Source organism: Lepus europaeus, chromosome 9 (assembly GCF_033115175.1).
Source record: "Lepus europaeus isolate LE1 chromosome 9, mLepTim1.pri, whole genome shotgun sequence".
Lineage (NCBI taxonomy): Eukaryota > Metazoa > Chordata > Mammalia > Lagomorpha > Leporidae > Lepus > Lepus europaeus.
The window spans coordinates 5,096,249-5,122,878 of record NC_084835.1 but is presented as its reverse complement, the minus strand read 5'-3'; the positions used below and the strand labels follow the sequence as shown (position 1 = coordinate 5,122,878).

At 49.2% G+C, this 26,630-nt stretch overlaps 1 protein-coding gene across 1 annotated transcript in view; it reads right to left on the bottom strand.

Annotated features, from left to right (window-relative positions):
• Positions 1-25,982, bottom strand: part of GRM7 (glutamate metabotropic receptor 7) — a 763,759-nt gene extending 737,777 nt beyond the window's left edge. Inside the window, exon 1 of the mRNA XM_062200062.1 lies at positions 25,464-25,982. Coding sequence (XP_062056046.1) covers positions 25,464-25,982 — 519 coding nt within the window. The remainder of the gene's footprint in view (positions 1-25,463) is intronic.
• Positions 25,983-26,630: the final 648 nt, after the last annotated feature.

Sequence of the window (26,630 nt, the reverse complement as noted above, 5' to 3'; positions counted from 1 at the left end):
GGTATCCACAAGAGGTCTTCAACATGTTCACAGAAAATGCCTATCACACGCACAGAAAGAATGGATTTCATGATAGTTTGGAAGGAACATAACGTTATCTTTTCATTTCATTTTTCTGCAGAGACGGAAGCACGCTTATATTCGAAAAAGGTGAGCAGGTTTGCATGTTCCATTTGTGTCTTTAGAAAACGACAGCGATAACTGTGTCAGTTGGGTCACACATGAAATTGGAGGTAGGCTAGACAATGCCCCAGGATTCATGTTACCATCAGTATCAGCGGTTACCATCAGTATCAGCCACAGGTAGGACAGTGCCATGCAATATGCCAACAAAGCAACTTCCCTTGAAGTTCACTATCATCTCTAAAGCCTTAACTCAACCACACACTTAACTGCTTTGCTGTAACACGGGAGCTTCCGAGATGAAATCTGCCAGAATTATGTACATATCCCGTTGCTCTGGCAATGAACAGTTCCACCTTACGCAATGCAATCCATGCAGATCTGGTGTCCAGCCCTTGTTGTTCTAATGACCAATTGTAATTCAGGGTGAATTCTTCCGTTTTCATGAACCATGAGAATATTGAAACAATAATAATGCTGTCTTCCCAGGGTTGCCGTGGAGACAAAAGACCAGGAAGATGATGTGCCTTTCAAAGAGGAAGTATCCATAAATGTCATTGATCCAATCATCGTGACACCTAGAGAACACACGGACACCCGACTTCCCTGGGCGAGGCACACCTTTCTCTCGCAGGACACACGTTGCATGTAAGGTTCTAAGGCTGCCAGGTGTATGAGCTCTTACACCTCTTTTTGCAGCCAGTGCTGGCATTGTTGGCTCCTGTCCATTTCTACCTTGGTCCAGCCTACGCTGGTCAAACAGAAGGAGCTGCAGCTCAGAGACGGGAGTGATGCGGCAGCAGGGGACAGAAGCATGAGCGAAGCCCTTCACTCGCGGGATGTCTGCAGCACAGCTCAACAGCCCTGTGGCGGCCAGCACTGGGTTTAACTGGCCTGTGGGTGACTGGACAGAGGGGCAGGCTGCCGAGCATGGGGTCTGAGAAAGCTAGCTGGTCACAAAATTGTAACACAAGCACAATGTTCCTTCCCCCACCACTCCCATTTTCAGATGCTTGGAGAACGTTTGTGTCCTTTGCTTAACCACCCAAGACATGAAGGTCACTGCGTATACGACAGCCACCTGTTCTACTCACAGGACAACCCTAAGGTCCCCAGTGGGTGCCTCAACCAGGGAGAGTACCCAACCCAGGTCTCTACCACCTGGGGTAACATTTCACTGAGAAACCAGGTCCAGCAGGAGATGTACAACAGGAACTCATGATACAATGGAACAATTACAGAAGAGATGCCACTCAGAGCCAGGCACAGTCACAATTTACTGTTTGAGACCTGTTTATCCCTGAGTTTTCTCCTAGGTGTTTTCACATCGCTATTGACCACCCTGAAATCACAAGGAGGTGGCTGGGGGCGCCGGACAGAGGTCCAGCAAGAAAGTTCTTCTTTGGAAGATACAGAGCTGGATTTGCCTGGCTTGCACACAAAAGCAGCTTTTTGAAAGCTTCTTGGTTAGAACTCGGGAACTAGAGTCAGACAAAAAACAGAAGCCAAGTGATAGCACTGACACCAGAGACACAGGCCAAAGGGAAGGTCAATGTCCCAGCTTGCCTTGCTGACCCAGAAGGCACGGCACACTGCAAGCTGAGGCCAGGGACGCTGCCAACACTGGGATCCCTGGGGAGCACCCTCTGCCATGCCCGCCTTCTAACACTTGTTTCTCATTCAACACCCTGAACACGGGCAGAAGTGGTCCACCCCAGGGGACCTGACAGCCTTCCACATGGAGGAGAGGCTGAGAGACAGTGGATAGAGTATCTCGAATTGTTAGTACAGTGGAAGCAACTGCTTCCCCTCACCAAAACCCAGAAAGTGGAAAATTTCCCAAATAAAGAAAGTAATTTCACAGCAGAGGCTTGGAAGCCAACAACAACAACAACAACCACAAACAAAATGAGAAGTAGAATCCTAGACACTCCGCGGTGCAAACACGTGTCTCGAGTGATTCAGATCTGACTTCACATCTGAGCAAGCTATCCCATCGCTCCAAGCCTCAATGTCACCACAGACAAACACTGCAAAAGATGCTATTTACAGAGTGATGGGATCCGGATTACATGAGAAAATGTATGCGAAGTGCTCGGCACACCCTAAGCATCTTATGAGCCTGTACATTATTCGTCTTATTATTGTCACTGACTACTCAAAAGATTGCAAGAATTAACAGGGAGAGTAATGATCAATGCTAATACCATGGCACACGTTACAGTGTTATATTTTATCTTAACTGAGCATCTGCTGATTCAACAAACATCCCGCATCCCAGGCGATAATGCTTTATACATTGTTAGGGAAGAATTATAAATATAAAGCATAGGGTGGACAAAATTCACTCACTAGGAGGTAACAGAGATGAGAGTCCAACCCAGCATTATCCATAACAATGCAAGGGCTCTCAGATCAACTAAGCAGCACACTGACTATGGCTGATAACTCCGCACTGCTTACTTGAAATGTAATGAGAGAGATCTTAAGTGCCCACCCCACCATACACACACACTGGTAAATATGTACTGTGACAGATGTGCCAATTAATTTGATTGTAGTAATTATACTACAATGTGTACATATACCAAATCATGTTTTACACCTTGAATATATACAAATTTTCAATTACCCTTCAGTAAATTCTGGAAGAAAAACCCTCAAACTAACTTGAAAAATATATAATAGCTGTCAATATGTTATGATTATAAAGTACTTACCAGACTGCAGACATTAAGTGAATGGTGTTTATTATAACTATAATTACTATTGACTATTATTTGTGCAGCGTAATTTGCTTCCAACTACTACTAATCCAGAACGCCAAAGCCCCTGTAGGCAGCTGTGGGGTAGACACAGTAGGAAGGAGGTCTCGCCTGTGCCAACATAAAAACAATCCCTGAAGCTGCGCTTCATACCACCTGCCTTACACTGTAGGAAGAAAGTCTTTGCTACTTTTGCACTGGGCATGGGAATTTATCCCTATTTCTAGGTGTGAATGGAACCTTCACGTAGGTTCTCATCTACTTGGACAACTTATATGAAACACCATTTATTCCAACATGGAAACTATTGAGGCATGAAAGGGAGGCGCACACTGGTACAGAAAGTACTGGAAGAGTTCACAACCACCACCATTCATTTCCCTGAAATTCTAAACGCATGTGTTACTGGGTTCATTTCACATGAGGAAAACACTGACTTTCCCAGGAGCATACAAATGGGCTACAGAGGAGAACAAGGCATATTTTAGTGGTCAGAATGGTGATGCTATTATCACTAGAAAATGATAGGTAATCCAATGAAGTATTTAAAATTGTGCTAATATATGGGTAGGGTTTATTTTATTAACCTGGATGTCTTAGTGTATATAATATTGCAAAGCTTGTAAATATGTTCTTCAATTTGCAGGTCACACAAAACTACTTTAATATTCACAGGGACAAGGAGCAAGGTAGCTGATGAGACGGCACCTCCTGGTTTGGACAACTCCAGAGGCCAAAAGTGAGAACATCTTGCTGCCTGCAATACCATCTAGTTCTTCCTGAAGGGATACAACACAACAAGGAGCCACTACTCTTGACAAATGGATTCAATTTCAGTTTTTCAAAATGTTGAGTGTCACATTCATTCATTGTACCAAATAGATGTGTCAAATGGCTTTGCCCATTCACCAACAGATGGCACATTGCAAAAACAGGTTGGGTCGTTGAAAGAACTAAATGTCACTTCAATGATACTCTCGTCGATATGATTCATATTGGCATTTCGGCTCGCACTGTCTTTAAGGGCTAGGGGAGCTCAAAATCTCCAGGCAAGACAGATCACCCTGTACTGCATGGTACTTGCTGCTCTGTTCCGGATGGGGCCAAGGATGACCCCTTGGACATCACCATCCACTCCCCTGCCTGATAACTCATTTGAGCTGAGCTGACTGGACCAAGGCGCCCCCAGCAGGACACCCACAGTGTGACGCCCTAGCTGTCAGTCGGGGGGGTGGGGATCAGAGACTCTCCTGTGCTTCTCATTTCTGTTGCTAAGCCCATCTCAGGCCATTCTTGCTAATATTAACATTTCATGCTAAAAATTAATTGTGCATATCTGATGACAAGTACACAACCTTAAATGCCAGCTTTATAGGTAAGTAAATCACCCATGGAGCGTGATTTATGGCTTCTTTATCCCCGTGCATCTATCCTGTAAAATCTCCCTTCACTGCAAAAGGGAAGCCACAGTTCCCTTCAGAAGGCATTGATCATGTTCAACCATAACATAAATGAAGGGAATTACAGTCTCATACTGCCCAAGAGGAGACAAACTGATTACGAAAGTGACACAGTGACTACTGGTATTGCCCATCAATGTGCTCGTTCAACTTTCTAAGAAACAGATTGGACACTATTGAAGATTTCTTTAAGTACTAAGTAAGGGCTGACAAATTAAAATAAAACAGGCAAACTGCACTGGCAACAATACAACAAAATTATGCACAAATTATCACCGTAATAAACAAAAAGTTCTTAAAATCAATATAAAAATGGGCAGAAATCACACCATCATGAAAGACAGACACAAGCATCAATAATTATCAGGGGGCTTCAAAAAGTTTGAGGGATATGAATTAAAATATAACCATGTGGATGCAAAAAAGTCCTGAGATCCATATATAAGCACATCTTCAAACTGTGCGTAAAAATAGGTACTGTGGAAAAGCTAGGCATAGATTTCAAAAGAAATTTGCACCGAAGTAAGCATTTTTTATTTGATTTTTCCATAACCGTTTTGATGTTCCCTCATATAAGAAAGCAACCTCACCCTTGCTCAAGAACCATGATTAGGGTTGCTTAGGTGTCTTAGTGTACGCATCATATTGGCATACACAAAATCAATGGATAATGCTGGTACTGGTGAAAGTGTAACAAAACATGCAATATGGTAACTCACAGCTAGAAATACGAGGCAGAGTAACCCTTCTGGAACACTATGTGTCACCTGTACCAAACCCATGGGAAGCTATTCTACTTCTCTTCATAAAAACATTTTGTTTTAATGTCAAAGGTACAGTTACAGAGAGAGACAGACAGACAGACACAGGGAGAGCTTCCTTCCTATGGGCAGCTCCAGCTCCCTGCCAATGCCTCCACGCAGGCAGCAGATGGCCCCAGTGTGTGGGCCCCTGCCACTCCCATGGGAGACGTGGGTGGGGATCCAGGCCAATCTATTTCTACAAGGGTCACTCTACAGAATGAAGGAACAGAGGCACACGGGCAAGGATGCTCTTCTCACTTCTGGTAGCAAATATGGCACTGGAACAAAGCAACGCCGAGCAGCCGGGGCCCGGATAGACAGATGCTGGGTTGCTGCTCAACCATTAAAAATGTAAAAACACAGCTACAGAAGAGTCTGAGGGTTTGATCTGATCACTGCAGGAGTCATTTTTCCGCACTTTGTCTGTATACACCTCCATTAACAAAACAGTCTCAAAAATGTTAGACACGATTTATTGGAAATGGGATTTTCAGTTATAGTCATTTTTCCCTCTTTATGTTCTCTTAACTTCTAGAGTTGCTATTACTTTGACAATCAAAGATATTTTAATTTTCAATGAGAAGACTTATATTCCTCTAATTTTCCAATTATTTTACATCATGGCTCACTTTTACCAATTTTGAAATGACAAATTTGTGGGCAATACATTTATTTTTTATGTTTTATGGTAGTTAAGAGTTAATATATAGGCTACAAAAAGTGCAATATGCATGAATGACTGACACCCTGAGATCTGATTCCTGTTTACAGCCCTTGTCTACACTCCCAAGGAACAGTGGTCTTTGTTCTTTCCACTTGTTGAATTCTTTATTTAGTAGAGGATTAAGATTGTGCTTATAAAGGAAGTTGGAAGTGTGCTATGCAAAACTTAAAGAAAAACAAAAAGGAAGAAAGAGGGAGAGTGAGAGGGAGGAAAGGAAGGGGGGAAATATTGTTATGTTCTTAAAACTGTATATCTGAAATACATGAAATATGTTCTCTTTAAAACAATACTCTCCACAAATTTGTCATTCCAAGTTGGTAAAACTTTTTGGGTATGGACACTCTGTAGCTTTCAAAGCATCGGTGACCTTAGAATAATTGTTTCTAAGTTTTTATCCCACTGATGCTAAGGTGGGTGTGAGGGGCAGGTGACACGAGAGAGTGATTGTCCTGAATTAGGAGAGGCAGCAACAAGAGGCACAGTGTCTGTAAGACAGAATCCCCAGGTGTCCTTTCATACACGTACACCTGTATCCACAACACCCAGGCCAGGAACACCCACGTGTTCCCATCTTCTGCCCTCGGGCTGGGGAACCCTTTATTTACCAAAGGCTATGTGGATATTTATAACATCATTCACAGGCCAGACAAAGCTATCAACTTAAAAATTAGACTTCTATAGATTTATTGAATTTCGATGCAAGGCATCTGTGGTTGCCTTGGCAGGGCCAGACCCAGCGATTTCGCATGGCATGCTGGCCAGGGGTTCCCCACCCCGCCGACTAGCAGCTCACTCTGCCAGCCACAGCCAGCGTGCACTAAACACCTGCAAGCCCTCCAGATGGTGGAGACGTTTCTAGAACCTGGCCAGGATCGATCCTGTGCATCTCCACTTTCCACGCAGGGTGACCGTGTCATTGCTTACTGGCCCAGAGACAATGGCAAGAAACAACATGACGAACTGATAGGATGTGTGAGATAATCATGTTATAACTGAGCGAGCGATTTCCCCTCTGCTTTTCCTTCTGAGACAAATGTAGAGCCCCATGATGAAGATGGCAAACCTTGATCCGCCAAAGCAGGGCAGACCACACTGGATGACCCAGAGAGACTGAAATAATGCCCTAAATTGCATTCCACTGGTGCTCAGGGCTTATCTCTCTCGGTGCTTCTTTACTGAGGGCATTTTGGGACTCCAGTTCTTTTCTGAAAAATGACGTGTTTGGATGGAATCAACCCTGTCCTCCATCGCTTACACGTCTATCTAATTTTCAGTACTCAGTAGCATGCCAGGGTGTGTTCATATTTTAAGGTCATGGACAGCTCTATCCAGGTTACAAATGGAAACACTCTACGTTCTGGAGAACCACACCAGGCAGCTCATTAGTCAGAGCAGTAGTCCAAGCATGAGAAGAGAGAGTGAGGACACCCAGAAATGCCTTCACAACGAGGAATGAGAAGGAGAACGCTGGAGAATTCTCATGGATAAAGAATTCAGACATGGGGTCTGCACTGTGGCTTAGTAGGCTAAGCCTCTGCCTGCGGTGCTGGTTCATATCTCAACTGCTCCTCTTCCCATCCAGCTCTCTATTTATGGCCTGGGAAAGCAGCAGAAGACGGCCCAAGTGCTTGGGCCCCTGCGCCCGTGTGAGCGACCTGACCAAAGATCCCAGCTCCTGGATCTCCTGGATGGAAGATATCAAACCCATGTGTCCAAAGACATGTTTGAACATCAGTTATTCCAGAATTTTCTGAAGTGCTGGCATGGCCTCCTCATTCCACCACACTGAAGCGTCCCAGAACATCTGCACAGAGATGGACGGACATTCCAAGGTAATCAGTTGCAAGTTATCAAATCAGGATCAAAGCATCGTTAACCCTGAACACATTTTCACAGAGTTTTTAGGAGGAATGGGCTCCCTAGGGGGCTGCACACTTCCATTCTCCTTCCCTTCCTAAGAGGCTACTTACAGACCAGACACATTTCTCCATCACTCTTCAAATCAAGATATAAGGGATAAGGCAGTGTTGGGCGCACTCACTGGAGGCAGTGGGCAGGCAATCAGCAACCACTGCCCTGTTGCTTGCTGCCCAACGCTGCACCTGGGAAGCCCTCCGTCTTCTCGGAGCCATGGTGGCTGGGTTGAAGCCCGGACTCAGGAGAACCAAGAGAACATCCGAGGACTTTTGGCAAATAAGTGACACCAGGATCTAAACTCTGCCTTTTGCTTTCCTTTGTCCCAGCCTGAAACAACATTGTCTGCTGCCGTTTGCGTTACAGTGACAAGCAGGAGAAGGGGGATGGGAAGACAGAGGGACCTGGTCCCTCCCAGAGGCCCCCCAGCAGCCTGGGTGCCAGGAGGGGGCTGTTCCGGAAAACACAGCCCAGGCACTTGCTCAGTTTCCAGTATTTCTGCCCAACTGAATTCTAGACTCTCCCGGCTGCCTTCCCACCCCTTACTCCTAATCTCAACAGCTTTCTGATCAGACTTCCTAAGAGCACACGTGTGGAGACAACACATTCCTGTGGAAGCTTCTGGAAGCCCTAACAGGGTTCGCAATTTCTTCCCAACAGTGGCATCTCGACATCCAGTCCCCACCGGTGCTGCCCCGAGAGCTTGGCTGCTCCAGGAGCCTGGGCTGAATCTGCACCCTGCACAGCAGCATCTAGGCTGAGAGTGGCGGAGTGTGCATCCGAAAATATCCAGGAGCAGACTTCAGATGCATCCACACATAAAATGTCAAGGAAGTGACGGTGAGAATTGCAAGCCTCGTGATCCAGAAACCCTGGGGCTGGAGTCCAGCACTTCAACAGGACAGACCAGAAGCAGACACATCTGAGGACGAGGAGAGCATCCTATCTCCCGAGGGATGAGGGTGTGCAGCTGGAGCAGCTGTGAGGACCTGACCTGCGTGGACAGGGGCGCAGGAACCTGCCCGCCACGTGGTGCCCAAGCCCACGCACCTGGGAGAGCCTCTGCTGTGAGCCGTGGGCGGCTTCTTAGTCTACTTCCCAGAAGGCTTTTCTTCCCTGAGATGATTCAGTGTGGTTGTGGTTGTTATTATATTAGGAGGAGGAGGCCGTATCCGGAACTCCAGACTCTCTAGGCTACAATGAAGTCTTAGGCACAAAGTAGTTGCTCATTAAACTGAGCGTCCCAAAAGCTTTGGAAGATTTTCAGCATTAATTTCTTCAGAGATGAAACACTACAAAAAAGTCCACCCTTTGGAAGTTTCATTAGCTGAACTTCTAGGCCATTTACTGAGTTTTTGGTAATTTTGTGAAGTATATGTTTAATTTTAACTTTCTGCTTTTTGGTCAATGTTGGCTATCTTTACTCAGAATTAAAGAAAAAAATAAAATTAAGTGTTTCTTTTTCAAAATTTAGAACTATAGATAAGTAAAAGGACATTTTTAAAAATACACTTAACAGTGTGCCTGAGGCCTCCAGAGGCCGGCCTCAGCCTCTACGTAGGACTTGGGGCCCGTTTGGAGCTCCGGGCTGGCTCTTGCGTGCCCTGGGGCTGGCAAGAGGCAGACCAAGCCCAGCGCGGCCAGGCCTGCTGGCCTGACCGCGGGCAAAAAAAAAAAAAAAAAAAAAAAAAAAAAAAAAATACACTTAACAGCAAGCAACATACTGAATGAAAGCTGATCAACCCCTCCCCTGAGTGTGTAAGTGTGAGTGTGTGCACAGCGCCAAATAATTTCACTTGCCACTTGCTAGCAGAGGCCCGGATTTCTTCAATTCAACATCGTTTATTAGGTCTGGTGTTGCAGCACCACTGGTAACCTGCTGCTGGCAATGCCACATCCCATAGGAGCACTGGTTTCAGTCTAGGCTGCTCCACTTGCAACCCAGCTCCCTGCTATACACCTGGGAAAGCAACAGATGAAGGCCTGAGTACATGGGACCCTTGCAACCACCTGGGAGACAAGGATGGAGTTCCATGCCCTTGGCTTCAGTCTGGCCTGGCCTGGCCCCAGCTGGTGCAGCCAGCTGGGGAGTGAACCAGCAGATGGAAGGTCCTCCTCTTTCCCTCTCTCTCCATAATTCTGACTTTCCAATAAATAAATGAATAAAATTGTTCTCAGATACCTAAATAAAATCTTAAAAGAGGGAACTTGTATCCATTGGCCTGCTTTTTTCCCCTCGAATCTTCAAGGGACACATTTTCTGTAACCCTCCAGACTGCATCGTAAGTTTTCAAAGAGGGCATTTGAAAGTCCACTGCTTCCACCAGTGATGCTCACTAAGGATGCTGACTCCACGGCCACGTCTGAGGCTCAGCCGGAGGACAGACAGGCAGGTGTCTGGGTTGTGTGTGCAAAGCAGGGGTGTGGGTAGCCGGCATCTGCAAGCTGATGGTGCACGACACCTATGAATAGGCCCCCAGGTGCACCCACTTCTCATATCCAAGCCCAAAACCATTTTATCATTAACCCCAGGCCAAAATGGCAAGACTCGGGTGCTATCAACATGCCTGTGAATTAATGTGAGTGTTGGGGTTGTGAGTGCGAGATTGGCTAGGTTCCAGCTCTGTCCCTGTACCGGGCACACCCATCTAAGACTTCTTTGTCTGCAGGAGAGAGACTGAGGACAGGAGCTCACTCCCCGGGGCCTGCATGTCTAAACGCCTTCATGTGGTAGACGGTCAATGTATTTTGAATGAATGAATGAATTCTTGTCAAGAAAGCCAACACTCACGCCTGAGGAAAATACCATTCCACAGCTCAAATTCCTCGTCCATTCCTCTCCACCCCATATAACTTACAACCAAAGACTTAATTCTGAAGAGCTGAGAAAATTATATACACTGTCTAGGCCACCCTACGACAGTGACACAACTTGGATTTGGCGATAAAAGCCTCCGGTTGGCAATGAGACCCAAGTGCAAGTTCCCCTCTGCCATCCATGAGCACAGTCACAATGCCACTTCTGGGGCTCAGATGTATGTGTGCATGGCGAGCAGAAAAACAGCCCATCTTTTACAGGTTGACGCAGCTCGGTCACAGTGCCCAGCGATCACCCAGGCACTGGTATCTGAAGAGAGGAAGCAAATCGGCAAACGGAGGGCACTGGTGCCTTGCTGACTTCCCTCCAATCAGCTTCCTCCCATGGAGATGGAGGAGAAGATGATAAACCAATCAGGACAGGCCTTCTTAATATGGTTTTCTGTTAATTCACTAGCTATGCTGTTAATAACGGCATAATTAACGGCATAACTAGTACTCAAATAGTACTCTATACTTTGTGTTTCTGTGTGGGTGCAACCTGTTGAAACCTTTACTTAGCATATACTACATTGATCTTCTTCTGTGTATAAAGATAATTGAAAATGAATCTTGATGTGAATGGGATGGGAGAGGGAGCGGGAGATGGAACGGTTGTGGGTGGGAGGGAGGCTATGGGGGCAAAAGCTGCTATAATTCACAGGCGTACTTTGGAAATTTAAATTTAATAACTAAAAATTAAAAAAATATGATTTTCCTCCTTGAATGAGTGCAATTATAGATAGGGGGCAACTGATGCTCTCTGCAGAAATGTGAAACGACCATAGTCCCTTGTGTCGCTTTTCTAAAAAGCCAATATACAGGAGTTAAGACTCCCCCCAACCCCGATCCACTGCATTTCCTCCATGAACAAATGATACCACTGCACATGGATCAGTCCACGGTGGAACCAACAAGCTAAGTCCTGGGCAGAAGAGACGAGGTGGACTTAACAGCGGTGACACAGGTGCAGCAGTACACGATGAATAACGCAATGCGGAGCATCGTCTGAGCCTGTTTTCCCCAAAATGCTTGGATTCAGAGAGTTCTAGAGTTCTGGGTGTTTTAGGATTTTTGAATGTTTGCATGTACACATAAAGTTGTCTTGAGGATAAGACCCCAGTGCAAACAAGAGATTCATTTATGTTTCTTCTGCTCCTTATCCACGCAGCCAGAGGGTAATTTTATGCAGCTTTTTCAGGGCTCCTGTGCTCTGAGTGTGACTTGTCACACTGGTCAGGTGTGGAATTTCGCACTTGTGATGTCAAAAAAGTGTTCAGTTTCCTGGTTTTGGATTAATAATGCTCAATTTGTACTCTCCAAAGAAACATCTGTAGAACCATGCCCTCTGTAATTATATATATATATATATATATATATATATATATATATATATAGTATTATATTGACTATTCAGTAAAAAAGGAATGCTAGAGATTTACTAAGAGTGTTTCCACTATAAGAAAGCTTTTTATGTCTAACTTCCAATGTAGTATAGATGAAGTCAATTCAATACAATTCATTCAAACATCTGCGGAAGTTCTACCAGAGGGAAAGTGCAGAGTTAGAGGCTGCCGGGGATAATTGTTTCAGGATGAGTAAGACCCCACGCTTGACCTCAAGTAAATCAGCTTTAAATAGAGTGGCTGAGTCATGGACAGAATGCGTGGACTCCAAAAGGTCAAGGTAAGAACCGAGAGGAAGATGTGGGGATGCGGAAGAGGGAAAGAAAGTCCTGGCTGGCAGGAGAGGCTTCAGGGAGCAGGTTCCTTTGGCTGGGTCTCTGAAGAGGTCCCGTCTCTACCTCCTAGGACCCAGGCCGGGGTGGCACAGGGAAGTGAGAGCTCTGGGGGTCAAGAACCAGCTCTCCCCTTACAGGACTGGCTGGGAGAAGATCTTAGCAGGATGCTGCAGAGGATCAAGCCAGCGATGGCAGGGTTCCCCAGGCCAGAGAGGCAGCAGGTTGGATAACCTGAGTCCAGCTATCTCTCCAGGGGCCAGTTTGCTTTTCCTTCCCATACCTCGTGTGTTTCTCGGCAGAATGGCAGGAACCCTCCCGCCTGAGTGGGGAAACATGAAGAAGTAACACACGTGCAGGCCTGAGCTGGCTGCGTGACACACACACCAGGCACTCAGCAAGGTCACTGGACAGACGACGCCAGCAATAGTGACAGTGGCAGTGGTGATACTGATACAGCGCCCCAGGCTGCCTCTGACTCTGAGTGAGCTGTGAGGACTCCTGGGTTCTGAGGCTGCACATGTGAGTGACGCTTCGCTTGACAACCGTGAGCCGGTTGTCCAAGTTATCTTGTGCGTGTGAACAGGGCAGGGCCTATAGTCACTTAGTCACCTCAGCAGTGGAAGCATGTACCACAGCTAGCATTTGTGGATGGCTTAGCAGATGCCAAGTTATGTGCCTAGCACTAAAAATATTGACTCATTTATTTTCCACAACAATAGCATGTAGAAGTCTGAATATTATTATTGTTTTCTTCCATGTGTAGATTCATGCTTAGGGAGGTCCAAGCAAGCACCCAAGATTCTCCTCTAAGTATGTGATTGAAATGAGTTCAAATCCATTGTGACGTGTTCCCATTCAGCACAGTGCCCTCTGCCCAACACGCCTGCTGGGGATGAGTAGCTCACTCAGTGCCCTGGGTGAACAGGAGACAAATCCTTCACTCCTTGGCATGCCTCAACACCCAACTTTCCTTCTCAAACCAGACTGTCTCCATGAGAAGTGAAGAATGGTGCGGCCGGGCCCAGCACCAGTGAGGACTGAGGGTCAGATACCAGCAGAGCAAAATCAGTGTGATATCCCAGCCCTCCGACGGGGGCATGGCAAGGATGGACTGGTGGGGAGCAGGTTCACGGGCAGACAGCTCAAGGCGAGGAGAGACAAGCAATGCTATCACCAAGAAGAGAGCTGACTGTGCTGCAGGCTCTGCGCCCCGCCCAGGACACGGATGTGCTCATGTCACCCACCGACCAGTGCGAGGAAGACGGAATTCTCACCACCACCCTCTACAGATGTCCACCCCTAGTGGACAGCACAGATCTGAACGACGCTCAGCTCCTCTGCTTGTGACCACTACATCACACCTCACCAAAACAGAAAAAAACAACCACGCCCTTTCTTCCCCATGTGTGCACTCCACACATAACTAAGTCAATGGAGTGAGTGCAAGACCGAGGGAGTGAACGCGGGAACTTGTAGAGTGACAGATGTCACAGTGTCGGTCATGGCACATCCATGTGCTCTGCCCTACACAACACAGCCAGACCGTCTTTGCAACCGATCACCAGGAAACAGGACTACAAGTGTGTTTCAGCTCACAGGGACAGCCCACAGCATCCTTCCCACTCAACTGTTCCAGAAACTGAAGTCCCCCTAGGCAGACAAGGTAGCAGATCTCGCCTCTTAGATCCAATTGCAACATTTCATTTCCTTAGTCCCACTCTTCTTGTGCCTGGAACTCATTGGCTGGCCTCTGTCTTTCCCTACTTCCTTATTAAAAGATGCTAATTCTTTGCTCTCTGATGTGAGCAGGCTGAATGGGGGGAGCCATGGAACACATGTTTTTCCACCTTAATTCTATTATGCCAACTCCATTGAACTTAATTATAGTGAACAGAGAATGACACAATTACCCTCTGTTCACTGCTTCAGATGCTACATTTTGATAAAATTTACTACATGCTGCTCTCTCCCTGAAAACCAAAAATGGATGCGAGTGGATATAAAATGTGTTATAATTATAATTAAAATATAGCTTACATAATGACAGTGCTGAAATAAGGTTATAGATGTGTGCAGGCAACATGGCCATGCATTTCTAGCACAACAGCATGCTCAGTCCAGTATCCAGTGGCCAACAACAAGGAACAGAATTTTGGAACAGACACCGGAGGCTGCTTAAGAGTCTACAAAGATCTAAAGGAAAATGGAAACCTGTGAGATGAAATTCCCCCACCATGCTTCCAGTTTAAAAAGGAAATGAGGCTGGCGCTGCGGCTCACTTGGCTAATCTTCTGCCTGCGGCGCCGGCACCCCGGGTTCTAGTCCCAGTTGGGGCACCGGATTCTGTCCTGGTTGCTCCTCTTCCAGTCCAGCTCTCTGCTGTGGCCCCGGAAGGCAGTGGAGGATGGCCCAAGTGCTTGGTCCCTGCACCCACATGGGAGACCAGGGGAAAGCACCTGGCTCCTGGCTTCGGATCGGCACAGCGCACCGGCTGTGGTGGCCGTTTGGGGGTGAGCCAACGGAAGGAAGACCTTTTTCTCTGTCTCTCTCTCTCACTGTTTAACTCTGCCTGTCAAAAAAATAAAAAAATTTTAAAAATTTTTAAAAAGCAAATAAAAGATGCCTAGTAAAATTGTTCAAAGGACCTATTCATATGGATATTTGTAAAGATTTATTTATTCATTTGAAAGTCAAAGTTACAGAGAGAAAGGGAGAGGCAGATAGAGAGAGACCTTCCTCTCATTGGTTCACTCCTCACCCGGCCACAGTGGCTGAGGCTGGGCTAGGCTGGAACCAGGAGCAAAGAGTTTACCCCAGGTCCCCCAAGCCTGGGACCATCCTCCACTGCTTTTCCCAGGCCATTAGCAGAGAGCTGGATTGGGAATGGAGCAGCAGGGACTCGAACCAGCACCCATATGGGACGCTGGTGTCACAAACTACAGCTTAACATGTTATGCTATAGCACCAGATGCCAATATGGAGATTTTTAAATGAGCCCATGATAATAATAGATTATTACAAGAACTAGCTTGGAACTGTTTTTCATAGAATTACTTTATTAAAACTAATGCAAACCCTACAGAATATGGTTATAATTATGAAATCAAAGAGAAAGGTAGGAAACTGAAACATTTCTTCTAAATGTTTGTCACTGTACTATATGATTAAAACAGTCATATCACAAATATTAAAATAATGAGATGCTATTTTGTTCAATTTTCCTGCAGAAACAAACTACAGGTGTTTTTATTCCATTTCAGATCATTATTTTTAGCTAATAGTTATTAAGTGCTTAAGAGCCTATGGTGCTAACTGCATTGGCTCATTTAATCTTTAAAACAACCCTTTCAAGTAATTACTTTGAGTATCTGCACCTGATACAAAGGTACCCTCAGTCCAGATCTTGCTCCAGGAAACCAGACCTGACAGCCAACTGCACATCAAACAACCCTCTGAGGATGCCAAGAAACCAGTCCAAACCTTCTAGCTCCAAAAAGGGACTCTCACAGGCCACGTCTGCCCCCACCCCGGCCTCCTCCTTCTCAGAGGACTGTGATCTCGCCCTATAGCTGTCCCAAATGCATCCCTTGTTGGATCTCCAGGAACTCCTATCTCAATCACCACAACCTGGTGCTTCCTGGACCCTCTGCTGCTGACACCGTGGGTCCACCAGCCCAAAGTCACCATTAAATGCTTCCCGCTTGCTGTCCCCAATTCCATTCTCCACTCTCACCCTCAGGACCATGGACAGAGTTATCTTTCTAAAACCCAAGAGCAGCCACGCCACCCTGCAGCTCACACCCTACAGGGGCTGCCTAGACGCAGAAGACACAGAGAAAGCTCATGAGGCCTGCAAGGCGCTGCACCATCCGGCCCCATCATAGCTCTGCCCACGAGCCCTCTGGACACCCTTCCTCCCCCTACCCTGCTCTGCCACAGTGGCCTCCCTGGGGATCGCACCAGTGCTAGGCTCTTGTCTGCTGTGGAGTATTGCCAACAGTCATTCCCACGCCAGGGAGATGTCTGCCTTCTCCATTCTGCCAGTTCTTTGCCTCAAGTCTGGTCAAACATCCCCTTTTCAAGTCCACCCTGCCTATGCCATTTCACACCAAAGCCCACATCACTGGCCCTCCAGCGAGACCCACACAGGACTCTCCTGAGTTCCACATCCATTTCCTTGCCTTATCCCATAATGCTCAACCTCGAATGCACCAGGGATCTGTTTATGAACACCCACCTGCTTCCAGGGGTGACAGTGCCAGGTGAGAGAGAGGAGGGAGGGGACAGAGAGCCCACGAGAGAGAGACACGCTGCTGTTTCACAGATGGGTCCAAGCACTTAGCAAAGTGCACATGGAAGGGGCTCAGTAAATACGTTTAACAAAAAATTGTATATGAAGAAATCAGGGGGAGCTCTGGAAACCCGTGAATAACTCAACCCGGCTCTTAGTTAAGAAAACAGCTGGTCGCAATGGACCTCAAACTCAGAGCCGACTTTCACTGCTGTTAGTGTCTGCACTCTCTGGAGTTCGTGGAATTCATGGTTTATTTTCCATCACTGCCATGAAAATCCTCATTCTAGGGAAAAGCATAAAACAAGTGTTTCTTCCTCTCTCTCTCTCTCTCTCTCTCTCTCTCTCTCACACACACACACACACACACACACACACACTCCAGTCTCTAGGTATATGTTTATATTTTGTGTGTATACAGAGTTTCTTCATTTAACAACTGAGAAGAGTGTAATCCAGCATGCTACTATAGTAATTTTACAGCAAATTTAGCAGTGGCGGGATTACTCAAGCAATAGCGACAGTTAATAATAGAATAATAATAACATGATAGAATAATGGCTTTTAAAGTTATTGAACATTTATAGCACCCTAAATTCAGGGCTATGATATTCACACACATACACATTTCACATTTACTCTATCGGGCTGATACTTCATGCCCATCTGAAAGATAGGGGCATTGGCAAAAAGACTGCCAAACTCGGTACCTGTTTGATCAGTCACACTGTAAGCGGAGAGTGTGGCTTTAAATCTTGGCTTGTCTGACCCCAGGTTTTAACTCTGAACCCCTGGACAAGAGGCCTGACAGCTCCTCTGACAGAGTGTGTTTTTTCATGGCAAAATGCCCCATGAGCTCTGCAGGGACCAAGGCCTGGAAGCACAGTCAAGTCCAACAGTGGCTAACGTGTCTATGCAGTGCTTTAGCACATGGAGCTCGTGTCCGTGGAATAGCGGGGTGGCAGAGCACGCTCCCCGCTGCTGCCTCCCAGACAGAGCAAGAGTGAGAACCAGCAGCGGCAGGACAGAAAAGGCCCAGCACCCAGAGAAGGAAGAGGTGGTAAATGACCAATTACTAAACTATGAAACTGCAGCACTTGGACAGCAAGAGGCCAAATAACTCACAAACCAAAAATTCTCCTACCCGTCCATCCACAGCTCCCACAGCATCAACGCCACATGCATTAGGGTGTTCTTCCCCTGCTCGATCAACTTGACCTTGAGCGACAGTATTAATACGGTGCTCTCACTTTGCACATACATCCGAATGATGGATCTCCTCCCTTCAGGGTGTAGGAAGAGTGGAGTGAATGAAATAAAGTTTAGGAAGAGCTGTCCTAATTCATAATGATGGGCACTGAATCAAAACAAGAAGAAACGTCTATTCTCATTTGTTTGAATGAAAACGCTACTGTGTGCTCACTGCCGGCACACTGGGCTGCTTGCTGAATAATGCCGAATGAGTTTCTCTCATGTGGACCTTAGAGTCCCAGTGCTCAAGTTTCAGTGGGTGGGGTGGGCAGTAAGCCGAGCATCTAAGATGTCAGTTAGGAGGCCGGCATCCCTCAGCACGGTAGCTGGGCTGCAGTCCTGGCCCAGGTCCTAAATCCAACTTTCTGCTAGTGTAGACCCTTGGAAGAAGCAGTGACAGCTCAAGTCGTTGTGGCCCTTGGGGAGGTGTCATGGCACCGCTTAGGGTTCAGCCGCGGCTTGGGGCACCTGTGGAAGCATTGGTTCGAGTTCTGGCCACCCTGCTTCCAATCCAGCTCCTAGCTAATGAGCCTGGGAAGCAGCAGATGATGGCTTAAGTACTCGAGTCTCTGCCACATGGGGGCCTCAGAGGGAGCTCCTGGTTGCTGGCTCTAGCAAAGATCAGCCAGGCTGCTGTGGTCATTTAGGGGACACTAGGTCTCCCCCTCCCCACTCTGGCCACTCTGCCTTCCAGAGAGGTAAATAAGTCTTGTTCATAAAGTGATTTGGTCCCTGCCACCTACAAAGGGGACCCTAAACAAGTTCCCAGAGCCCTGCTATGGTCCTGGCCCAGCCATGGCCTTTGTGGGCTTTGGGGGAGTAAGCCAATGGATGGAGGAGCTTTGTCTCTCTCCCTCTCTCTCCTTCCCTTCCCCCCCCTCCCTCCCTCTCTCTCAATATAAACATGCTAAGACCCACACATTGATTTTGTCTTAGGACTGAAATCAAGTATTTACTTCCGCAAATAGAGACAGGTAAACTATCAGCCACTTTGATCTCTTGAAACCACTATGATCTCAGGGTAGACAAAGCTGTGACTATAATTATTTCGGCAACAACTGAGCATGGTGCTTGGTAGTTGTTAGACACATTGACCTGTGTGCACACTCTGCATTACCAGCCGTATGACTTTGGCCCAGACAGTCACCTTCCCTAACTGCACACTGTATATCGCATGACTACTGTTGAGATTAAACGAGATGAAGTGTGTCGTGAGGCCTCAGATTAGGACAGTCACCACCACTGTTATCAAAAAGAAAGGAGTGGGGCTGACACTGTGGCCCAGCAAGCCACTGCCTGCAGTGCCGGCATCCCATATGGGCACTGGTTCAAGTCCTGGCTGCTCTACTTCCAATCCAGCTCTCTGCTATATGGCCCAAGAAAGCAGTGGAAGATGGCCCAGGTCCTGGGGCCCCGGCACACATGTGGGAGAACCAAAAGAAGCTCCTGGCTCCTGACTTAAGATCAGCCCAGCTCTGGCCGTTGTGGCCATTTGGGGAGTGAACGACCAGAGGATGGAAGACCTCTTTCTCTCCCTGCCTCTGCCTCTCTGTAATTCTTTCAAGTGAAATAAATAAATCTTTAAAAAAAAGGAGCATGTCTCATAAAATGTGCTTTGTATCTTTGATAATTGTTAGTCATTTATTTTACTTTTGGCTTTATAATCTAATAACTTGATTCAAGGAACATTTAATAGGAAATATAGTTGAAAGGAAGTTACTTATCAAACATGGAAATGCCATAATAGTAAGAACTGTGACAGAGGATTCTTTTCGAATATTTACCTGTAAAAATGTTGTACTGATTCTACTTTTTTAAGTGTAGAAAACATTTATGTAATACACACACGCATACACACACACATTTGCTCAACCAATTTGCAAAAGATCCATTAATTAATTAGGCTAAGTCCACAATGCACAAATGTCCTCCTACCTAGTAATCCTATATGCATCTTTGTTGCTGGGAAAATGTAGTTTTCAACTGTTCTTAATTGCCTATTTAAAGTGAAAGAGGATGTGGAATAGTCTTAGGCTTGTTGCCTACTGTACAGGGACCCAGGAATTTAATGTACTTTGTACTCCATTATGCCACGAAAATGCTTCTATGCCCTGGGGATAGCAACAGAAGATTTGCTTTAATGAAACGAACTGAGGACGGCTCCAAAGCTTCCGGCGAGGAGTCCTAGAGGCTGCTGTTGACATCGGAAGAACCCGCCCTCTCGGCTGCATCAGGATTGGAAAGAGGCACTCACAGATGCCTGAAGCAATGACAGAAAACGCCAGCAAGAATGAAAAAGGACGCAGGGTTCCGAACATCCCCAACCCGAGCTTGAAGGATCAGGTTTAAAGGTAAAGAAAACAGGATCTCTTATTTTCCACTCCACCAATGCTGGTCAATGACCCTTCCGTTAATGCAGGCAATCAACCGCTAGCTGGGACAAAAACAGGGAAAAGACACTTTTTTAAGGCACGCACTAGAAATTGTGGGATGTGTGCAGATTCAGACGCAGGAGCTGCACGTGGGAGTCCCAGAAGATGAGCAGAGCTCCGGCTCCTTGCCACTGCATCCTGCCTACCTCGGTGAGCCTTCAGGCTCCATAGGTCCCTCCCCTCATGCGGTAGTCAGGGGGCACTCCAGAATCACGTCTTCCCACTGACACACCCAGAGACATGAGAACAGAGCCCCATTTTTCTCTAACAGAAAAGTCTTGGGGAGGTGTCTCATTGGCCTGGACCAGGTCAGATGACCATCCTGGAGGCATGCACCTGTTTGTTGACCTGGGTTAGGCGATTTATCCCAACAGCCAGAAAGACAGCCAGGATATCATCATTTGGCCATTTTCCAAAAGGAAAGTCCAGTCTACTCGTCACAGGTAAGGGGACAGGAAAGCTCTAGGTGCACCTGTAAACTAACAATTCTAATTCTTGCCTGCATCTCCAACCCTGAGGCAGGCTGACCCCGGAGGTCTTTTTCCCTACACCAGCCTTGACATATAGCACTGTGTGTCAAACTGGCAAGAGAAGCAAGGGAAAGATTGAGTCTGGGAAATCCACCAGGCCAGTTGTGACCAAGGCAGCCGTGAGAAGACACACTGTCCAAGCCCGCCCCAAACACGGAGGCCATTCAAGGTGGGAAGTGGAAACACAGTGTCAGAAACTTTCCACAAGAGTAGCTTTTCCCCAAGCCTATCATAAAGATTGGAGACGTTTAGAAACGACATTTCTTAAAGAAACAACATACAGTGAAGAAAACACAAACGAATCCAGGGAGGACAACCAAATCTAGAAAATCCAGTGACTTGGTGAGAACCACAAAGCTGGTGGATGGCAAGACGGGCAGGAAGTGCGCCACCAATTGGCCATGGTCTTACCAAGACATGGCAGAGCCTGTGCACATATAAGGAACCGAGCACTTGGGATTTGATCACCTCTAAATGTCGGTGAAGTCGAAGTGCACGCACTCATAGCTTCACTTGTTCATGAGAAGAGAATGGAAGATCCTCACTGGGTGGGTGTGTATGTAGGACACACGAGGAGAGATGCACACAGCTTCATTCTTCTCCTCTTTGCTCTTTTAAAAAATGCCCCTTTAAAAATTCCCCACTCACCATCTGTTGGGTAAGTTTCCTACAAGGCAGCAAGTGTGCAGGCAGAGACGGTTACAGAGATTATTCCAAATGGCAGGGACACCTGTATTTATGCAATTGGCAAAAGAGTAGGTTAGAGTTGCCTTTTTACTTTAATTTCCTCCCTGTAGTAACAATCACACTGTCCCAGGAGCCGAGTTCCATCTGATTACGTAAGATGAAGGGGGCGGGGGAGAGAAAGAGAAAGAACAATGAAGAGAGGAAAAACCCAGGTACTCATGTATAAACGTTGCCCCGATAGCTTGAGATGACATGCAAGGCTCAACAAAAAGAGGCAAACATTGACAAGCGTACGAATGTGCGGGATAAAGTCTACAGGCTCAGATTGGCATGGTGCCCCAGTGAGGGTGGAGCAGACCCTTTTCCCTCAAGCTGCTTTTAGGGAAATAAACAAGTGACACGGATGCCATGGGGTCCCCAGTCTAGGGCTGGAACCACATCCGTGCCCATAAAACACAGCTCATTCCAAGTCAGGACGGAGAAGAGTAATTTATACTCTCAGAGTGTTTGCTCTCAAATCAATAACAGAAACCTTGAATAAAAACATTCCCATCACTTTCCACCATAATACACCTTACTTATGGTCCATAAAACAGTGGCCAGGGTACATGATTAATCCTTTGGCCACTATATTACATAACCTCTCCACATTAAGCCATCCTCATGCTGTGGTTATTTTTTAAAAATATGTTGCTCAGAGTCCATATGAATTTATGCTTAATCCCTCTTCGCATTAGGAGAGCATTATTTTGCAGAGGCTGGGAAGCCAATCTCCAGAAATTGCCCCCTGACGCATCTGTGAGGCTGGAAACCCGGAGCAGGGAAGCTGCAGTGATTCGATTCTCATTGGCAGATCCCCGGCCACCCACCAATTTCATCAGCCTCAAATTCCTGGATTTGAGAGACCCAATGGCTGTGTGTGACTCTTAGGCCATTTAGGAACCAATTCTGTGTGTGCATGGGGGAGACTGGGCTTGCTCAGCTCCTTGCTTTGACCTGGGACCCGCAGGAGGCCAGGAACTCCATCTCCCAGCCACTATTTTCACCTGAGCAGTGACTCCTGCCCGGGTCTGATTGCTAGGGGGGAACTTCATCCCGGACTCTGCAGACAGGAGCAGCATCTGCTAAGTGTATTCCTATCCTCTTTCTCCCCGCTGCCCCCAGCACAAAGTACCCCCCACCACACACACACACTTAAGACCCTAAGTATTCCCTCCCCCAAGCCAGACCCTTATCTTACCCTTGAGTTACAGCTCAAGTGATCAGCTCAGTCTGGTTCCCTGTAGTAACCCACGGGGCTCCCAGGGACAAGGAAACCTGGCATTCCGGATGAGCCAGTCACTCAATCACTTGCAGAAGTTTACTGGAGGATACACTCAATTGAGCCGAACCCCTAAATCCCAGAGAGGGTTCACCACGGTCCTCTTCCAGCTCCCCCTCCCAACAGATGTGTTTCAGAACAACACATAGATGTGCCACTTTCCACTCATTATGTATAGGTACCAAGGCTCAGGAATGGGGGTTTGGATTTGCATGCCAGGATCGTATAAGAAGGCATGCAAAAAACAAACAAACAAACAAACAAACAAAAAAACACACCACTGGAAGGAGCCCAGGTAGATATTCCTGCATGGGCAGTGGTTGGCCAGGATGCCACACCAATAGCGATGGCTAGCTTGCAGCACCAGCTACAAGTTGTTGCCTTCCTCCTCTTCCCAGCCTCTTCCCTGTCAATGCAGGTGAGAGCCAGGCTCCTCTGCTTCTGCTTTTGAATCCAGCATGCATAGCTCCAACTGGCAAATCAGAGGGAAAAGGCAGTGTTTCCTCGGAATGGCTTTTGTCCCGGCAAACCAGGATAGCACCAGCATCGGGGTCCTTTCGCCCGTAGTCCAGGGAAGGAGGGAACTGAGTGTGAGGCCAGCTGCCTTCTTTTTATGTAATTTTTTTCCCCTTGCGAGTTGCCTCAGGTTCACACACCAGACACCAGAGAAGGAACCAGCTCCCCCTGGAATCCTCTTCAGCAAGCACAGTCCCTCAGCCTGATAGGGAGCCCTCCCTCCTCCTCCTAGCATCTCGCTCCGCCAGGCAGGCAGGCAGGCCCGTCTGCAGCAATGCCCCTGCTCCCAGAGAAGAGCGGAGCAGGCAGGAGAGCCCTCTCCCAGCACTGAACACAAAATGTGGCCTCAAGCCCTGGGCCCAGGGGCAAGCCTGCCCCCAGCTCCTTTCAGGGGATGTCTGATGTCCTCTCTCCCCGACTCAGTCCCCTCAACTTGCCCGGCTGTGAGATCAGAGGTGAAGAACCTGCTCCTGGGGTGTGACTACCCACAATCCAGGGTTTTTGTAAAAGCGAGCAATGCAGGGTGACCGCCACCCTCAAAGCACTAGGCGTTTTCAGGCTGGCACCCTCAGGGGGAATCAGGGATGCTCGCACAGACCATGGTGTGGGAGGGGGCATGCCAGGCTGCAACCTTCCCCTGGCGCCCCGGCTTTCTGAAGGCAAACTTCTGGAGATGACTCCGCGACACCCCAGGCCACACACGGAGTCCCCTCCTGACACCCAGTACCCCTGGAGAAAGCATTCTGGAGGAAGGTGCTTCTTCACCCCGTGGAGTGCCGGGGTCAGCCTGCGCATCTCTGGAAGGGATGCGCTGGCCTCAGGCGCCAGCAGCCAGGGAGAGAGCCGCGCCTCGGGAAGGCTTACATGGAGACCCAGGGGAACCAAGAACTTGGGAGTGGGGAAAGAGAAGGCAGGCAGGGACCGAGAGGGAGGGAAAACAGGGAAGCAGGCAAAGCGAGGGGTCAGACACAAGGGAACCCACAGTCACGGAGCCCCTGGACACAGATGTCTGAATCCTAAAGCCATCCGTTTGGAGCCAATGCAGCACCGGAGCAGCGGGGCACAGGCTGCCGGGGAGCAGGAGGCGAGAGCAATGCAGTAGAGCCCACCGCTCAGCGGCCTGGAGCCGCCTTCCCCTCGCTTTTGCGCTGCTGTTGTCGCCCGCGGCGCCGGGAGAGGCGGCCCGCGGGCCCTGCTCCGTGCGCCCACCGCCCAGGCGCCTGTGTGCCTCTGTGCCCAGCCGCGGGGCTGGGGGCTGTGGAAGGCGGGTGGTGGGCGAGGGGCGGGGGCGGCAGGCGGCGAGGGCGAGCTTGTCTCGCAGTTGGCATGAGCTCATCTCTGGGCCGAGGTCTGAAGTATGGGGAGGCGAAGGCTGACCGCCCGGCTCCCGCCGCCTGCAGGGCTGCCAGTGCGACCGAGAGGGTGCAGAGCAGCGCCCACAGCTAACCCAAAGCCGGCGGGTCCCCACGCCTCTCTCCCCACCACAGGTCGGGGAATCCCACCCGAGGGAGGGAGACGGGCAGGGGGCAGTCCCCGCTGGGTGAAGCTGCGCCCCGCGTTCACAAAGTGCTGCCTCCAGGTCTTCTCCCGATTTTCCAGGGGGAGTGCAGGGTCCCCAGGTGGCTCGGGGGTGGGAGCAAGGGAGGAGGCAAATGCCAGGCTCCGGTGCATCTTCTGGTATTCCAGGTGCCGACCTGCCTGCCCAGGAGCCCGGCGCGTCCCCAAGCCTGTGTTTGGACCATAATTCACTCTAAATGCAAACCCATTTAAATCATCGCCTTGTTTTTCGCAGATCGCTTCTTGCAAATGGGGCCATAAATCCCCGGTGTCGGGCTGGATGGAGTGGAATATGGACAGGGGAGCGAGGGGAAGAGGACGGAGGGGGGAGACCGCGAGTCGGGAAGGTCTCTCCTCGTGCGGCATCTGCGCCGCGGAGGCGAGCGGGGGACTGACCTGGTCCCGCGCCCCCGGGGGTTCCAGGCAGCTTTTAGCGCTAAGCGCCGCAGGGAGCCCCCGCGCGCTCCTCCCCGGAGGGAGCGCCCCCCCTACCTGGAAAAGCCTCAGGATGTTGGCTACCATGATGGACACCGAACTCCCCGAAGCCCCAATCACTCCGACTACTTTCTCGGGTTTGACGAACACCGGGGGCTCGCCGTTGGTGCAGCGCACGTCGGAGGTGTCCTTTTGGATGAGCGCCTGGACGAAAGTGAGCGACTGCTCCAGCGCGTAAGTGTCCCTGGAACAAGTGTCCAGGATCCGCGCGCCCAGCGTCACGTTGGGCAGCAGGCTGGGATCGCTGTTGATCTGGTCCAGGGCGTAGAGCATCGCCTCCAGCCTGTGGATCCCGTTCTCCCTCTTGATGTCGCCGCAGGGCACTCCGCTGGGACCCTTGGCGTGCACGGGGAACAGCCCCCCGAGGGTGACGTCCCCCTCGATCCGGATCGAGTGCGGGGCGTACATCTCCTGGCCGCGCGTCGCCGCTGCCAGCGCACACAGGAGCACCTCCAGCACATAGCAGGGGAACTCCATCCGAGTCAGGACGCCCAGCAGCTTGCCCAGCCGGACCATGCTGCCCGGGCTGCGGCTGCGGCGGCGGCGCTGGAGGGGACCGTGGCGGGCGCGCAGAGCTCTGGGCCCCTCGGGGTGCGCGGCTCCGGGGAAGCCCAGGGGTGCCCGCAGGCGCGCGGCACGGGGGCGCCCAGGGAGGGGCGGCCGGTGAGGCGCGGGGGTCCCGCAGCGCCTGCCAGCCTGGGGCACCTGGCGCTCTTGGGGTCGCTGGCCAGCGCGCCGCGCTCCCTCCCTGGCTGGCCGCTCACGCTCTCCGACAACCCGGCTCTGGGAGAGGGCAGGGATTGCTATCGCTTTAAATGGTCGCTCGGCTCCCTCTCCTCCTCCTCCCACTCCTCCCTCCCTCACCGCGCGGCTCCGCTCCCACCCTGCCAGGCGCGCGCCCTCCCCACTGGCTTGCATCATCACGCAGGGAGGGGCTGCGTGTCAGGGCGGGGGTGCGAGTGGGCGGCCGGGGAGGGCGGGTTGCCTCGGAACACGCGAGTCTCGAGGTCTTTGGGGAATCTGGGGATTGTGGGTCGCGGGCTGGGGCGGAGCGCGGGCCCCCGACTCCCCGTGGGAGCCCCGCGGACCGGGCAGGAGAGGCCTCAGTCCAGGAAAGCATCGGAGATATCTGGCGCTGGCAGCTCCTGGCCCCAGGGTCCGGAG